Source organism: Meleagris gallopavo, chromosome 2 (assembly GCF_905368555.1).
Source record: "Meleagris gallopavo chromosome 2, MGAL_WU_HG_1.1, whole genome shotgun sequence".
In the NCBI taxonomy this organism is placed as follows: domain Eukaryota; kingdom Metazoa; phylum Chordata; class Aves; order Galliformes; family Phasianidae; genus Meleagris; species Meleagris gallopavo.
Genome location: NC_139405.1, coordinates 67,461,401 through 67,478,392, shown reverse-complemented (window position 1 = coordinate 67,478,392; position 16,992 = coordinate 67,461,401). Strand labels below are relative to the sequence as shown.

The window sequence follows — 16,992 nt, the reverse complement described above, 5'->3', positions numbered from 1 at the left end:
ACTAACTTTAGGAAACATCTGAAAGTACTTTCATTGCGTTACTGGAAACTGCCAATTGTTAATTGCTTTGTTTCTCCCTAGGTGCACCTCCGAGTACACAGCGGAGAGAGACCGTTTAAATGCCAGACTTGCAATAAAGGCTTCACACAGCTGGCTCACCTCCAGAAGCACTATCTGGTACACACAGGAGAGAAGCCCCATGAGTGTCAGGTATGTAACACACAAGAGACAGCTTCCCTTGGAGTCTGATGGGAGAGCAGGGCCCATGCCCTCCTTGCCCTTTGTGCACAGCCCGTGTGGCGAGCTGCGTGACAAACTGGCAACTGCTCAGGATTCACATCCATGTCACAGCTGTTTCCAGCTCTGTTGTGCCACTGTCTGTGAAACAGCATGGTTGCCTTCAGCCTGCTAGGGCAGCATCTGCCTGATACAATTTTGCCATCACCACACTCAAAATGCTATTCAGCAATATTTAAAATAGAAAAGCTGGGGATTTTTTTTCCTCTGGTGAGAAAGTGTGAAGATATAAAAAGCCGCTGCTTCATCCTGCCATCTCCTCCTAGGTGTCTGATTTAAAGCATAAAATCCCCTCCCACTCACTCAATGTTTCTCTGCCACCCCCCCTTAGGTTTGTCACAAGCGGTTCAGCAGCACCAGCAATCTCAAAACCCACCTGCGGCTCCACTCCGGAGAGAAGCCTTACCAGTGCAAGCTGTGCCCAGCCAAATTCACCCAGTTTGTGCACCTGAAGCTGCACAAACGTCTCCATACCCGGGAGCGTCCCCACAAATGCATCCACTGCCACAAGAGCTACATTCACCTCTGCAGCCTCCAGGTCCACCTGAAGGGCAACTGCCCTGTCGCCCCCGCCTCCGGCCTCTCGATGGAGGACCTGAACCGAATCAACGAGGAGATCGAGAAGTTCGACATCAGTGACAATGCCGACAAGTTGGAAGAGGTGGAGGACAATATTGACCTAACGTCCATCGTGGAGAAGGATATACTGACCGTGCTCAGAAGGGAAATGGAAGGAGCTAATCTCAAAGTATCTTTACAGAGGAACCTGGGAAACGGACTTATCTCCTCAGGATGCAACCTTTACGAGTCTTCAGATATGTCAATTATGAAGTTGCCTCACGGTCACCCACTACCTCTGTTACCTGTAAAGGTCAAGCAAGAAACAGTTGAACCAATGGACCCTTAAGACTTTTTGGCAAAGTGATTTTTTTATTTATGACTTGGCAAGTCAGGGTGCCTGTAGCAGTTGCTTGTACATAGTTTCAATGCTGCAAAGCAATCTTGGCTTACAGTAGTTTCCCTACCTTCTCCAGCTGAAAGAAGGAACTCCAAAGTTACTGTTTTCTCAGGGCATAAAAAGAGGCAAAGGACTGTGTGTTGCCTCGCCAGTTACTAAAAGACAATCATCTATCCATAATTATTTTTTCAATGATAGTACTTCATAATTTATTATGCAATTTATCATTCTAAAAGCAATAATTAGAAAAATGTTTACAATGACTGGAAAATTCATTGTAATTTTTACTTTAAGTGTTTTTATTTTTTGTTTTATGGCCATTCTCCATAGACTTCTTTTCTGCACATCTGTTTTAAGAACCTAAGATTGGGGTTTCAGTAACCATGTTTTATGTACCAATGTCTTTTAAACAAATGTTTTTTTTTCTATTGCCAAAGTTGGACATTGACATACAGAATCCTAGATAAGTCAGTCTGAAAAAAATGCTGGGTACTTTTATGTGCAAATCACCCCACTGGGATTGAAAAGGAGAAAAAAAAAAGAAAAGGTAGCAGCAAGCAGAGAAGAAAACCGCTGCCCCAGCCTCTCTGAGGGCAGGGAGGTTCTTCTACCTGCAGCTCTACCCAGAACAGATGTGACACAGCAAACACCTGCATGGACAATATCATAGGTTTTTAGAGAACAGCTATAGCCCCACACCTTGTCACGTAACTTTATGACCAAAGGAACATATCAGCTTAAAGTGGCTCTTCCAAAATAAAATATCACTTACACGCTTTTGTTTCCAGTAATGGTTTAAAAGCAAACACACCAATATTCTTAATATTCTGCCTCAATGGTGATTTTCGGCAGGATTCTTTCTTTTCTCTCTCTCTTTTTTTTTTTTTTTTTTTGGTTTGTTTTTGGCCAGAGCCTTCCAGGGATACAAAAAATGGTCGGATTCCCTGAGAAATAAGGGGTTTGGTTTTACATGTGTTTTTTCTCTCCCGCTTTGCCTGGGTGTAGAAGTGGGGAACAAAGTCCTTTTCTGGCACATACATTTTTTTTTTTTTTTTTTCTTTCCTGTACGACTCAGATTTTTCTCAGTATTTGTGTTTGTACATTTTGTGGTTAATTTAATTAAAGAAGAAAAGGGCATTGCAAAGTTGTTGAACAACAATTACCTCAGTGCTTGTGTCCAGTGGTGCAGACAATGCTGTTTTATCTAAATGCTTTGCTACTTTAGAGAAGAAACCAAAATGTGCACAGAGAAAGATAGAATGCACGTCCTTTATCTTTTTGTTTTGCTAAGCCCAAAGATGATATGGTGACATTTGAGGTATAGCAAAGAGTACATGTATATTTATAGATATATTTATACCACTATACTATATATGTATATGTATATATATTTATACCAGTTAAGTTGTGAGCCAAACCATGTAATAAAACCTATTTTTCATCTAAGTGTGAAAATCAGATGTTATCCAGTTTTGCATATTACCAATGACCTCAAAACCAAAAGGTTGTACAAAGGCATTTATCGCTTGCAAGCACACGTGCAGGGCTGTCCTTGCAGGGCCCGAACTTGCAAACGCCTGATGTGAAAAACGTAATTCACGTGGGGAGTCTGGGCAAAGTCAGGGGGAGGAACCGTGTCTGCAGGATTGGGGTCCTCGGAGCCCGGCTCTCCTGGCAGTGTGTACTGGGGGGAAAGAGGCGGGTGGGCAGCGAACAGGCAAGCAGAAAACTTAACCAAAAGAACCTGAAAAGAAGCCAAATACTACGCACGCAGGGTGTGAGCGCAGAGCACAGTGAAGGGTAGGCTGCAAGTCAGTGGGGGTGAGCTCTAGCGAGCACCTTAGTCTCATTGTACCCTGCCATTAACGAGTTGCATCACCAACTTGCATCAGTCTCGGTAGCATTAGCACAGTCTTCCAGGTGTATCTTTTTGTTTGTTTGTTTCTGTTATAAATTGTAAGGTGTCCCACTTCATCAATCCAGTATTTGGTGATTTTTTTTTTTCCCATGGAATCTTATTTTAATGCCTTTGGTTCAACAATCCCAACATACACACAGCTTTTGAAGGACTACAGTTCATTACATTTCCACTCCTGCAACTTGTGAGGCTGACATCTTTTAAATGTAGCAATAGTTCATAAATATAATACTTACTTGTAGGATAAACCAAAGTATCATTACTCTATCACTGGACACACACTTTTCCTATGTTTGCCTGTAGTGCTTTCTTGTATTTGATACAAATTTTACAAGAATTTATATGCATCAGCTTTAAGAATTGTTACTTTTCTTTACTGTTTCCCCCTTCCCTTAGAAGTTTTACATGTGAATGTAGCAACAATCAACAGTGTTTTGGGGTTTTTTTTTTGTCTCTCTTAAGAAAGACTCTGACCAAAGTTAACAGGCTTTTTACTTTGCTAGAACAACAAACTATCATATGTTTACGTATTGGTTTACATCATTATTTATGTGCAAATTGTCAAATGTAAATTAAATATAAGTGTTCATTGCTTTACTGATGCTTCACTTGTCTTCAATGTCTCTGCACTGAGTGCGTGCACAGCCACGTCGCAGGGTGCCTTCCCCTCCCGGCCGCAAGCACACTGTGCGCTGACGGCGATGATGTCTCCAACAATGCTGACTCCTGCTTTTGTGGGCTCCGATTTTCCATGATTGAAAGTGGTGAACAACAATGCCAGCACTGAACACCCTGATTGCGTTTCATTATGGCACGCTCTTGTAGCCAATACCTTAGAAAAAATTTGTTTTTTTTTAAATTATTTTTTCAATGTTTCAATGGAAATACTTGAGCACTATCTGCCTCTAAGATATACAACTAGTGTTCTCATTTACATTTTTCCAAATGATTGTCATTTCTGGCCTGAAACTGTAACCACTGGGACCACAATGACACACTCAAAATGTCAGCATGAGACCACTTAGCCCTGTATCGGCGTGGTGGGAACGGCATTCAAAACAAATGTGGATCTGTTTTTACTGCTCGCCACTGAGATGCAAACACGAACCAAATCTAAGGGGGAGGTCAAGTGTCCAGCCCCAAAACCCCCAGCCAAAAAGTAACGACATGTGAGGATGCCTCTGAAAGCAAATTCGACATTTGCTTCTCCCATCATTTGCAGTGAGATCCGAACCAGAAAGGCCATGTGCTGGCCTCCTCTACCTGAACATTACAGGAATAATGTGCCGTCTCATATTGAGACACTCAGCGCCGTACGATGCTTTAAAAGTATTTCACTGTCCTCTTAAAATTCATTTAAACATCTGTCTCAAGAATTTGACATTCTGCCAATGCAGAGCTGTGGAGTTAAGAAAACCAGAGCCCTGTTGTCATAAACGTGCCAAATGCAGCATGTTATATTCCTATATTCAACAGAGCTATTGCTGTAATAATTTAAAAAAAAAAAACAACAGGATAACCGTTACCGCCATAAATCATATTTCATTACTTGGCAAGGCAGTACTTTGTGCTGGAGAGTTATGTCCTGGGGACACTTGTAAGCTTTAGAAGATGTTTAATAAAATGCATTACATAAAAAGACAATGCACGTTATAGATCACAGCCTCGTGAGGCCGAGCACAGCAGCTGGGGCTGTTGTTTCTGGCAGACCACAGCCAGTTAGAAGTCACCAAAGGACTGTTGTCACCAGAAACATGGGGTCAACAATGGATGGTGACAACACCGGGACAGCTCATGGGCTGTGGGCAAAAACTAAGAGCTTTTTGCTGCTTTTGGATGCAGCGCTGTGGAGCCGTGTGCCACTGGAGCTGGTTGGGGCTGGCAGACTTGAGGCGTACCTCAACGCCATCATCACAGAAATGGGGGACCAAACACGATGTGGCACTGCCAGCTGAGCTGCCTCACCATGGGAGCTGAGACTGTATCAAACACAGCTTTGAGGAGGGCCCCACCATTCATGCCAGCTAATAATGACCTGGAAGACCGAATGTGGGCAATTACACCTGTGAGGTTGAAAAAGACGATGTGATTCGCCCATGGGACGTGAGCCCGTCATGTTCAGTTAGCAGCTGTGGGTACGTGGAGCCATCCCAACACGTGCTGGGACCGTGCTCCTTGTGAGACGGAGCCCAGGCCTATGCTTTTGTGTGGAAGCATGACATTAGAGGGCAATAGTTTTGACCATAATTAAAGACAGCCAGGAAGCACTTGGCTAATTACTGCATGAGCTGGGGCTGAGTGGCTGTGGCGGGGCTGCGGAACGCACCCGTCACAGGGCAGGTATCTGACAAACAAAAGCCACAATGGCAGCCTCAAAAAAGCTCCCTGATGTGTTGGAGGTGGCTGACAATAATTCCCCCAAATGGCTGCCCCATCCCTTCCCACTGCGGCACTCCCTCCTGTACTCGACACTGCAGTGAGGTCAGGGCTGGTGAAGACAAGGGGCTGGGATGTGTGGAGCACAGTTGGACACTCAGAAGGCTTTAGCTGAGAAGCACTGACCAGTCCTGCCAGGAACAGAGAAGTATACATTTTGTCAAAGGCTCGATACTTACCCAGAAATGGCAGGTTAGTTTGCATGAGATGCTGAGAAAGGGACGTCCTATATGCAACACAGCTGCTGCAGTTCATTTCTCATGTGGACATGTTTCACATCCATTGTGGCCATGGTGGCAATAACTGCAGCCTATGGCTGCATGCTCCATATCATCAAGCACCAGCTATAGGACGTGCACTGTGATGCACAGACACCAGCAACACGGCCTGGGGCAGAAACCATCGCCCAGAGATGGAAGGGCACACCCCTACGTGGAGATGCTGGCCTCTGAGCGCTAGGCCCCTGCCCGGCTGCCAGGGTCAGGCAGCCCAGTGCCACGTGGGCGTAGTGGGTGGCCCTCACCTTGTCAGGTGTGCAGGGACATGGTTGGGATGCCGAAACACTTAGGTAGGTGTGACCAAATAGCTCAGTTGAAGGGAGCCAAACCAGTATGACTTCCTCGTTGTGCAATGATTAATAAGGGCCTTCAGCTCTTTTTTTTTTCCCCCATTAATTGTGACTAGGCAAGTCCTTGATCGTTTCCTTATCCCAGTACCAAGTGAGATTCCTTACAGCATTCCAACCCCAAAGTGGCCGCACTTCAAGGGGAAGTGCAGCGATCGGGTTTGCACTGAAACATGCACAGCAAAATAAATGCTGGAGGTCTCATCCCTGTTTTCCCTGTGCTGAAGGGGTCACTTGTTGGGGTGGGATGGGGGACTGATGCATCTCCCAGATGAGTTACCCATTAAATACAAGTTTAAATGAGAGAGTTCTCAGCAGGATGATGAGTGTAGCAGACAGAAACCCACACAGGACTAACTGGGCTGTGGTCCTTGTTCCCAGACTCTTTCAGGTTTTCACGGCAAAACTTTCTGCATGAGAACTGTCCCTCTGCAAACCACGGGGATCATTTGCTTTCCCCTGTCCTTAGCCTACTCAGGCACATTTTTCTAAGGGCAGGTTCTGTGCATATTCACAGGCTGCTGTGAACCAGACCTGTTCCTCGTCAGCCTCACAGCCCTCTGTAAGCACCTATGGCCCTCACCAGTAGAGAAGGATTGGGGTTCTGCTGCTGGTGGCTCCTTGGAGGGCTGTCACCTGGCTTGCAACTGGTCATGAAACAAACAAAAGTTAAAAATGGTGCAGAAACTGTAAGCAGGTGCGAAAAGGAGCAGGGATACTCGAAAAGTGAAAATGTGCCTTTTTAATAAGCCATTAGAAGACAACTGAATGCTGAGGAGAGAACATGCACGGTGCTTGCAGTCACCAGCTTGTCCATGTATGCTGTTTTTTTACTTTCCTCTAATGAGAGCCAAGGGTACAAGACGAGGCTCCTCTTCTAACCTGTCCTGCAGCAAGTCGTGCATGTCTGTAGCTGTGGGTGGTGTTATGTGTTTTCTACTTTGAGTGGTGAGTTTCAGTTTGATTCTGCTCTCAGGAGCCACAGGGACAGTTTGCTCTCGCCTTATCAACACAGCATCCAAACAGCTTCAGAATGCGCCCGACCTTCCTGCAAGCTGAGAGAACGTGCTTTGAATGTAGCCAAGTGAGTGAGATGATGGTCAGGGACCTTTCCTCAACCAAGACCCCCAATCTACTGCAGCCCTAGTGCTCAGCAGGGCCCTAAACTCCTTCCAAATCTGCAGCCTCAGCACTGCCCTAAGATGCCCTGAAGGAGCCCAGCTGAGACCCTGGTGCTTAAGCTCTTCTCCTACATCTCCACTGTCCCAAACTCCACACTCTCAGGACCTGGCACTGGGTTCTGGTGCTGGAGGTTGTTGGGCTATGCTCATGTCTTCCATCCCTATTCCTCCTGCCTGGGGTCCTGCAAGGGCACAGTCCTGTTGCTGGGTGTTCAGAGCCCCCAGAGCCTGTTTCCCACAGAAGGTAACCCCATGCTGTCCCCATGAGCTCTATGGTTGTGGCCTGGTGCCCTCCACAGCCCTGCTGGAAGTTCTGTCCTCACCAGATCCCCAGCAATTTTATCCAGGAGTATGATGGCATGCCAAATATTTCTTCTGGATCTGCAGGAGGTCAATGCAGCACTCCTGAGATGCCCCCCACCCCATTGCCTCTCTCCTTCAATGTCAGACACCAGAGTTTTCTGGGAGGCCTGTTTGTAAAATATCTGAATGGTTCTCAAATGAAGTTATGACCTACATTCAGCTAAGAGCAATATGCAGATTTCTTCCCTCCCTCAGATCTGCTTGAGGTTTTCAAAACCCCTCCCTCCCCCCCTCCCGCAGCTACAACATTCAGGAATGACTGTGTCGGTTGCTTCACAGTCACTTTTCACACTCGAAAGCGAGCCCAGGGTTTGGGGCAGAGCAGCCCCCGCAGCACGGCTGCCCCAGCATGCGCGGCTGCTGCAGTGCTGGAGCAATGCAGCATGGATGATTCCCAGTGAGCTCCCAAAACAGGGAAGGGAAGTGCTAGCAGCACGGAGGGCTCCTTGGTGGCCTTCAATACCTCAGCTGCTCATCCAAATTTAGGTGACTGGAGAACAAGGGCCTCCCCTGACCACCAACCCGTTCTCCTGGAGCAGCAGGCACCACTGCAAAATTCTTCAGAGCCCAATTAAAAGCAAACATCCTAACTCTTAATTCTCTTTTGCCTGTTTCCTGCCTACGGACTCCCTCTGCACAGTAGCCATGAATACAAGGAAGGGAACATCTCAAATCCATGTGGAGTCTGACTGCAAAAAACACACATTCAGAGGTGAGCCCAGTCACAGAATTCAGCCATAGCTCTTCGTTTCCCCCTTGTCTGGGGTATCTGAGTCCAGGCATGCATCTTGATGCCATTTCTAATGCATTTGTTTTTCAATTGAGTTGTTTAGATCAATCTAGACTCTAACTCAGTGCTAAACACCTACACATGACAATGTAGTAACCAAGTTCAAGTTTTTTTGCTAATGGAGATATAAAGACAGACTTTTTTTCTTTCTAGAAATTTCAGTATTTCAAGGCCAAAGCAAGTTTTGCACTGAGAACAGTGCCCCAGGAGCCAAGATCGCTGGTTCTGGTTTGCTCCCTTCACTAATTTGTTGCAAGGTCTGGAACAAATCAGTTAACCTTCCCATAGAGCACCCGACTCATCTGTAGAATATGTACAAGGCCTGTACAAGTTGTGATGTAAAACCAATTTTTGTACCTTGCTTTGAGATCCTCCAGTCTGCAGCAGTGTGTATTTGTTCTGTTTGTAGAGAGAACAGGCTGCTGGTACTACTATCTGCAGTACTGCAGAGTTCAGAATTCCTCACTTACGGGCTACAACTGCACTGAACTCAACAAAAACTCTCTCTGCCCCAAGGAGCTTACAAACTAAGCACTATTAGAAACCCAAAAACCACAGTGGCTAGGTGCAGAGCTTAAATTTCCATTTTCTCTCAGCATTTTCCCACGAGGGCACTGCATGTGAGAGCACACAACACAGAGTCAGATCACGCCTGGTTCGGTTGTTCTGGCATGACATTTGGCAATACAAGAATGACATAAATTAAAGTGAAACCTCTTCACCTCAGCCTAAGTGAAAATGTGAAGAATAAGGGGGGCAAGGAGGAAGGGGGGATATTGATCTGTATCTACTCAACAGTCAGACCAGTGGTGTGGCAGCAACAAAAGACATGTCTTTGCTTTTTCAGTAACTAATAATCTATAGAGAACCATTTCCTTTTCTGCTGTTAAGATAACACATTTGCCACCTCAGCTGCATGCAAATAATTCATGCCTCTGCTTAACTAATTTACCTCTTGGGTGCAGACAGAAGGAAAGAAACTTCAGCTGACACGCACACTGAAAAACGAGCCACTTCGCCCCGAACATTCTGTGCTGTTAGGGGACAAGTGTACAAAAACACTGCAGGGCAGAGTGGGCTTCCCAAGGTAGAGCAGGGATTTTTGCTAGTCCCTGCTCCTGCCTCTGACCCACATGTGGGTTGCAGGCTGGAACTGCCATTATCAGTAGAGAAGATTTCTCACACAGACCACAGCTGGTCAGCAACTTATTCCAGATTTAAACACAATAATATATGAGATCTCATCTGCTGTCAGGAATATTACACACGATTAAAAGGCTGGGTCCTCCAAAGTATGCTGAAACTGAGTGGGCCTTCACTTCACATTGCCTGGAAATAAATGGGTATTGTGTTGGACATCCATCTGTATCTGGTAGAAACCTTGCCTGAATCAAAATGCTAATACAACTTTCACTCACTCGCAGACATCCTCTTCTCCACACATTAAAACAATGTGAATATGGTTCCAATAGTAGAATCATTGCGGTTGGACTTGATGATCTTTAAGTCTTTTCCAACCTGAGCAATTCTATGATTCTATGGTCTAGGTCGGAAAATACTTTCATAATCACTATTCCAACCACTGACCTGATCTACCAAACCCCATCACTAACCCAGGTCCCTTAGTACCACATCCACACATTTCTTATGTGGGACAGGGGGACTCCATCACTCCTTTTTGCAGCCTCTCCTAAAGCTTGACCAATCTCTTTATGAATAAATTCTTCCTAACACTCAATATAAAGTTCCCCTTTAGTGCAAATGGAGATCATTTCCTCACATCCTATCATCTGTCACTCAAGAAAAGAGCTCAACACTGCAGTCTCCTTTCAGGTAGCTGTAGGGAGTGATGAGGTCTCCCCTCAGCTTCCTCCAGACTAACCAACTCCAATTCCCTCAGCCTCTCCTCATAACTCTTATTTTCTAGTCCCTTCACCATCTTCATTGCTCTTCTCTGCACACACTCAAGTAATTCACATCCTTGTAGTAAGGGACCCAGAACTGACCAAGTATTCAAGGTGCAGTTTCACCAGTGCCATATCTAAGGGGGGCAATCAGCTCCCTAGTCCTGCTAGCCACACTATTTCTGATGCAGACCAGGCTGCCATTGGCCTTGTTGGCCACCTGGGCACACTGCTGGCTCATGTTCAATCAGTTGTTGACCAGTACCACAAGACCTTTGCAACTGGGCAGCTTTCCAGCTTTTCTTGTCCAAAACTATACCACTGCATGGGGTTGTTAAGACCCAAGTGGAGGACCAAGTACTTAGTCTTCCTGAATGTCAGGCACCTAAAAGTTATGAAATACTAGAATCAACTAAATCTATCTTCCCATAAGGAACAGCCCTCCTCAGCAGGACCATATGCTGTTTTTCCCGCAAGAACAGTACCTCATTCAGCACATGGGATGAAAGATGCTTGTCCTACATGGGATGGGGCCAGGACAGCCCTCCTTTTACTTTCACCTTTGTCACTAGCCTCGCACTCCAGCTCTGGCCAGGTCTGGCTGCTCCCTGGTGGGAGCTCCCTGCTTTTGGTGGGCCCAGCAGTAGAACAACTGAAGGCTTCACCAGCTGCACCTGTGTCACGCACAACCCACATGGGGCAGGGATGTGACATCTCTGTGCACAACAGAGAAGAAGCAAAATAAAGAAGTTGGAATTCAAATTTCTCTTTAGGTGCCAAGATTTCTCAGGGTGTTTTTTCTCAAGCAAAATGTTATTTGACTATAGCAGAGGGGTCACTTTGTATAGTCAACTCTCTCAAATTGGACACCTAAAACGAAGGACTACCATATTTAATGGCTTGTGAAAATTCAGGTTCAGTGACTTCCTCTGTGTTACGTACAGTTTCTTTGAGCTCAGCCAGTGAGAGATGCATCTCCCACAGACAGTGTCCAGCTCCCTGGCTGAGGGGATTCCTCTGTTCTCTCACCCCTTTCCATCAAGACAACCACAGGTTTTACAAATTAGAGCCTGCCTTGGTTTCTGATGACAAAGGTGGTGGGGGAAGGTAGCACACATCCTGTGAAGACCACATCACTACATACATCTATGAGGGTCTGACTCAGCCATAGTACTGGCTTTTCTTAGCCTCTGAGAGCCCGAGACTGCAGCCTCTGTGCTGTTCTAGCAGGCTTTTTGGGCAAGCTCCCACAATGACAAAATACTGTGGCTGGCCCAGAGGATGTTGGTTTAACACAATAGATTTGAGCTTTTCCATGATTCAGGCAGCTTACTCTGCTGCCAGGAGCAGCCTGGCACTCTCTTGGGTTGCATGGATGGATAGGGTTGCCCCATGTACCCACTCCCAGACTTGTCCCCTTTCTTTCCTGGTGAGCATCAGTGGGGCCTTCACTTCTCAGTGTCACCAGCCCCCAGCCTACCCTTCATGGAAGAAGAAGGCTACTGGCTCCCTTTGGTCCCCTCTGCTATGACCTGGCAGAGGGTGGCAATGAAATGTCACCTTTTCACTGGAAAACCCAGTGCCTTCTGAGCAAGGAGATACATGCAACTGAAGGCTGGGGTGAGATGAAACACTACAAGCAAAGTAAAAAAAGGAAGACAGGTCTTTTCACAGTTCGTAGATGCAAAATGAAACTATTTTGACAGATTCAGCTCTCCCACGTTGAAAAGCCCAGAATTTCTCATCTCTGACTTAAAGACAAGAAGTTTCACCCATGACTTGACAAACTATACCATCCACAGTGCACTGAGGCTCATCAGACATCTGCTACCACCCTGCCAAAATTCAAACTTAGGCATTTTTCTGGGTTCGTATTTTGAAATTACTCCCTTTTTTAGGTTATCCTCTATTCTGATGTATCTTGCATTGACAACACTTCCCCCAGAGCTGAAAACCCAGCAGTATGGAGCCCATGCTTTTGTAAGTACGCTGACATCTCTATGGCTGGACACAGGCAGCCAGGGGAAAAAAAAATAACAGAGCCCACACCAGTAAAGCACTCCCTTTACTACAAGTGACCACCGCCAGCTTTTCTATAGATGCTGAGAAAATTGCTAAGCTGCTAATGTAGGCAAGATTGATTTGACCTCAGCCTCTCACTGGGATTCACCCTAGCCCAGCGCAGGGCAGATCCAGCTCGGTAGCCTGATTTGAGAGCCTTCACCTACAACCCATGCAGTGGAGATGTAAATCTATATTATTTTATGCAGAAGCATTTAAAATGCTGAGAGCTGTGTTTAAGCCTGAGTTTATGAAAGCTCCACCATGTGCCTGTGCTGCCAAGGTTAGATCACAGGGATAATAATTCTACGCATTGCCTTTGAAGAGGTAAAGTGGCTTTGCTCTTTTCTGCTTTAGCAAAAGAACAATCTATCCACAGAGGTGAAGGGATTGATAAATGTTTAGATCTGGCTTGAGCATCTTTCAAAAGACCATAGTCTATCTCAATGAAGTTGCAGAGGGCCTCAAAGGGGAGGTGACACTCAATAGTGCGTATCATACAAGGAAACAATCAAGGATTAAAAACTTATTCTGTGATGACTGTATGGATTTTCCTCCTAGTATTGTGAATGCTTCTGTTTCCCTGATCACAGATCATCTGCTAAAATGTTATCTATGTACTACCTCATCCACTCCTTGTCTCACCCTTTGATTCAGAGAAGATAGCTCAAAAAAGAAGTAGCAGATGGCTGTACCAGCTACAAAATATTTACACCTAATGTGTTGATTGCTAGAGTTGCTGCTCAGATACTTAAGTTGTGTTTCCTGCTTATTTCTCTTTCTCCCAGAAGACAATTTCTTCATTATCATTTTTATATTGTGGTCAGCTTGGGCTTTGATACGTGTAGGAGCACGTACGCTGTCTGCCCTGCTTCAGCATGAACTAATGTACCTCTCTCGAATGATTTTCAAAGATCAGGAATGGGAAAAACCAAAACAAAAGACAAGTTCAATGCTTTGGAGACCTTTCGTCATAAAACACACACAAATTAAATGGTGTTTGTCTCCTCCTTCTGCTCTAAGCACAGAAGTTGGGCCAGTAACAAAGAGCGCGTCTCTTTTCGAGCTCTCTTGCATCTTTGAAAACATAGAGAGCAAATGGCAGACTTACCTTTCATCTCCTTTTGAAACTGAAGTTAGGCCTTATTGGTAACAAGTGAAATTAAACTGGTTGTTGCTGTTTAACCTCTCTGTGCTATTTCCTCACACGAATTAGTCATGATCAAATCTGCTTGGCAGTTGTCCTTACAAAAAACAGAACAGAAAGAAGGGTTAAACACTCCCATACAGTTTACCCAATAAATTTGTCATACCCCTTATATAGAGTTGTCCCTCCAGTTCTGCCTGTTCCCTGACATATCTGGCAGTTTGAACAATGTTGGCAATATTTGAGCAATTAGGCATTCCAAGTGGAAAGGTTAATATACATTACCCTCAAACGCAGGGTGTGTTTTGTCTTGTGCCTACAGCCATCCTTGATGAGCAGTGATTGCACAACAGCCATGAGGTAGGAAGGTCTTCTTTCAATTACAAGATGGCCTACATTGTTTTGGTTGAGCAAAAGGCCAATATGCTGGCGACTAGGAGGGGTCAGACGCACCTTGACTTGCATGCTATCAAGGCAGTTAAGGAGATCACAAAGAAGGAATTTCATCACCATTACCACTTTCTGAATGCTAAAGCCTTTTATCAGACTGGCACCGGTGCAAAACCAGTCAAAATATAATCCATAAAAGAAGCCTCCTTTCTGGAGTTAGGATTTGTGCCACTCAAGGAAATTTGAGATTTGTTGTCCATTTTCCCCTCTTTTTGTTGAGCGGTCTGGTCTGGGGAGGAGCGGGCAGGGCTGGAGGAGTCTCACAGCCTCGTGCTAAGTGGGGCCTGCAAGATTGCAGTCCACCACACAGCACTGGAAGGAAGCTGCACAGCCAGAACTGGAGATGACACCCTTGGCCCACACTGTGGCTGAGGTTGGGGATTCAGGATGAGTTGCAGATGACATCCCCACAGAGGAGCCCCAGGTTGCAAGGAGGCCAGCAGCCACAGGACTGGCTGTCACAGCCCTCTTTCAATGGTAGCAGGACATGCCCAGGGCAGACAGCCCATGCTGCCTGGCAGGGATGCTTGTCTGCACAGTCAAGCTTTAACAAAAAAAAAAAAGAAAAAGCAAACCTAAGCAGCAGAGGAAGAAGTCCTGCAGGTTGCAGCCACCATCTCCCTATCCTTCATAGGAGGTTGGGAAAACAGGCAGATGAGAGAGGACAGATCTGAGGTGCCTAGCTGCCTCCTCATGGCACCAGAATGGGTTGTTGTGTCTCAGGTGACCTGACCTGTGTTCAGGCGCTCCTGCAGGACCCAGCACACCTGGGGAGCTTCCACATGGCAGCCCCGTCTTGGTGAAAACAGATGAGAATCAGGCACTCAGCCTCTCCGCTTGTGGCTGGTGGTATTTCCCCAGCTGGGCAATGTTGATGTTCATAATGAAGCTTTGGCAGAGAAACAGACACATGCTGTAACCATTAGCAGACTTTGCATTTAGGATTTATCTCCAAAAAGGACAAAAGGATAACTCAGCTTGGTGAGGGTTTTGTGCAAGTTTGGGCCTACTCTCCCCGTTGTAATACCAGTCCTGGTCTTCACCATTGTCTTCCTCTGACCCAGAAAAACTTGATCATGAAAACAATGTTAGTTAGAAAATAATGGAACTGATAAGTCATTGCAGGCACATGTGTGTCTCATTATACATCAGTTCGGTTTCACTATATATTTTACACTATGTAACATAAATTTCACTATGCACCACAAGTATTTCAATATGTGATAGTCAGAAAGTGGCAGTTTACACTAAAAGTTTCAGTATGTGGTAGGATATTTCAAATACTATAAATTCTCCTTTTAAACGAAATGTATTGTGTAGATTAGTAAGAAATGCAGTTGTTTTAGTTTACCCAGTGTGGTTTTGTTTCAGAACAGCATTTAGCACTGCGCTGTTTAATTGCTATATTTACTTTTGTTATACATATTAATGGTTGATTAAGTGAAAACTAATTAAATGTACGCTGTATAGGACTCAGGCAACCTGAGTCCCGTTTCTTAGATCTTTTATTTCAACTCAATTTATATCATATTAAGAAGCATACTAAGTTTACAAAGATGTTATTAATGAACAAAATGGCCTTCCTGTGCGAAGCTGTTATCTGTTATCTGCTGTTTTTTCTTCAATGAATTCTCTTTGAGTAAGTAAAATTTGAGGGACCTGAAAATCCCCATAAGGGTAAATGGTTTAAACAAAAAATTTTAACAAATTCTCAGTGGAACTGTCGTTTATTGCAGATGAACATCATTTCAATGGTAACCAGCAGCAGCATCTGTACTGCAAGCACTGCACTGCTTTGCATTCATTGGTCAGTTGACCATAAAGGATCATGCTAGTCAGGCCCTTTCCAAGCAAAGTCTTTCCCCATTGCTAAAAAGAGACATTCATTGCAATAATTCTACACCAAAACACTCTGTCAAATATTAGAGTTACAAGGTCATAATATTCTTGCATGTGATGTCTTTCAGCATCAGAGGATACAGATGACCTTCAAAACATACTTGCTAGGAAGCGAGAGTATATTGAAAGCAACCATATGGCTGAGCAATCCAAAGCCACCTCCTGCAAACCTCTGCCAAAGCAATGGCAACATTCCAGAGTGGTGCAGCAAAGCAATTTCCCCACATACAGTAATTACCATCAGTATGTGCAGAAAGAATTTAAATCATTAGGCTAAATTTTGATTATGATTTCTTCCTTCATTCTTGTGTCCCCTACAAACAAGCTACACCTAGCAGCATTTACAGCAAAAGATCTATTTTAGGCAAAGAGAGCATGTAGCAACGTTGAACTCCTTTCCATGAGAGAAACATCAGTCAATTAAACTTTCTTCCGGCCTCTGCCCCTCGGATATAAACTCACAGATAATTTTCTAGCAGTTTTTAGTGGACAATTTCAAAATAGTAATGGTGTCTTCAGTGTTCAGAAAAACTGGAGGCCTCATCTACTCCTTTATGCACTCAGGTGGTGACCCAAAACCTATGCAGCTCTGAGCAAGCCACTTAAAGAGCTACAAGGCTGTGGATTAATTAGAAACTAGGTCTTTTAATGTAACTCCTCGCCCCACTGCAGACCTGGCAGACCTTATTGGCCCCCCGCCAAATAGTTCAAGCACCTATTAACCAAGGAAAAGGTAAAGAGCTTGGGATGTAACATGCTGGATTCCAGCCCAGCAGTTTTCAATCTCCTAACCCACAAGAGCAGCTTATCTATGTTTGCAGGTCAAAGACCTCAGCAAAGCCCTGTTAACAGGTGCTCGCTGGCATAAAATCAAACATTTGGCTCTTCAGATTAGAGCGATTCTTCAGTTTCTGGCAAGTGGGGCAGAAGGGCACAAAAGTGGATAGTGACATACTTGAGCCT

The 16,992-nt window shown here is 45.0% G+C and overlaps 1 protein-coding gene across 7 annotated transcripts in view; it reads left to right on the top strand.

The window, feature by feature from the left end:
- Positions 1 to 3,770, top strand: part of PRDM1 (PR/SET domain 1) — a 98,779-nt gene extending 95,009 nt beyond the window's left edge. For all 7 annotated transcript variants that reach the window (XM_085217573.1, XM_085217574.1, XM_085217575.1 and 4 more), the window contains 2 exons: positions 82 to 210; positions 629 to 3,770. In XM_085217573.1, coding sequence (XP_085073699.1) covers positions 82 to 210; positions 629 to 1,204 — 705 coding nt within the window. In that variant the 3' untranslated portion in view covers positions 1,205 to 3,770. The remainder of the gene's footprint in view (positions 1 to 81; positions 211 to 628) is intronic.
- Positions 3,771 to 16,992: the final 13,222 nt, after the last annotated feature.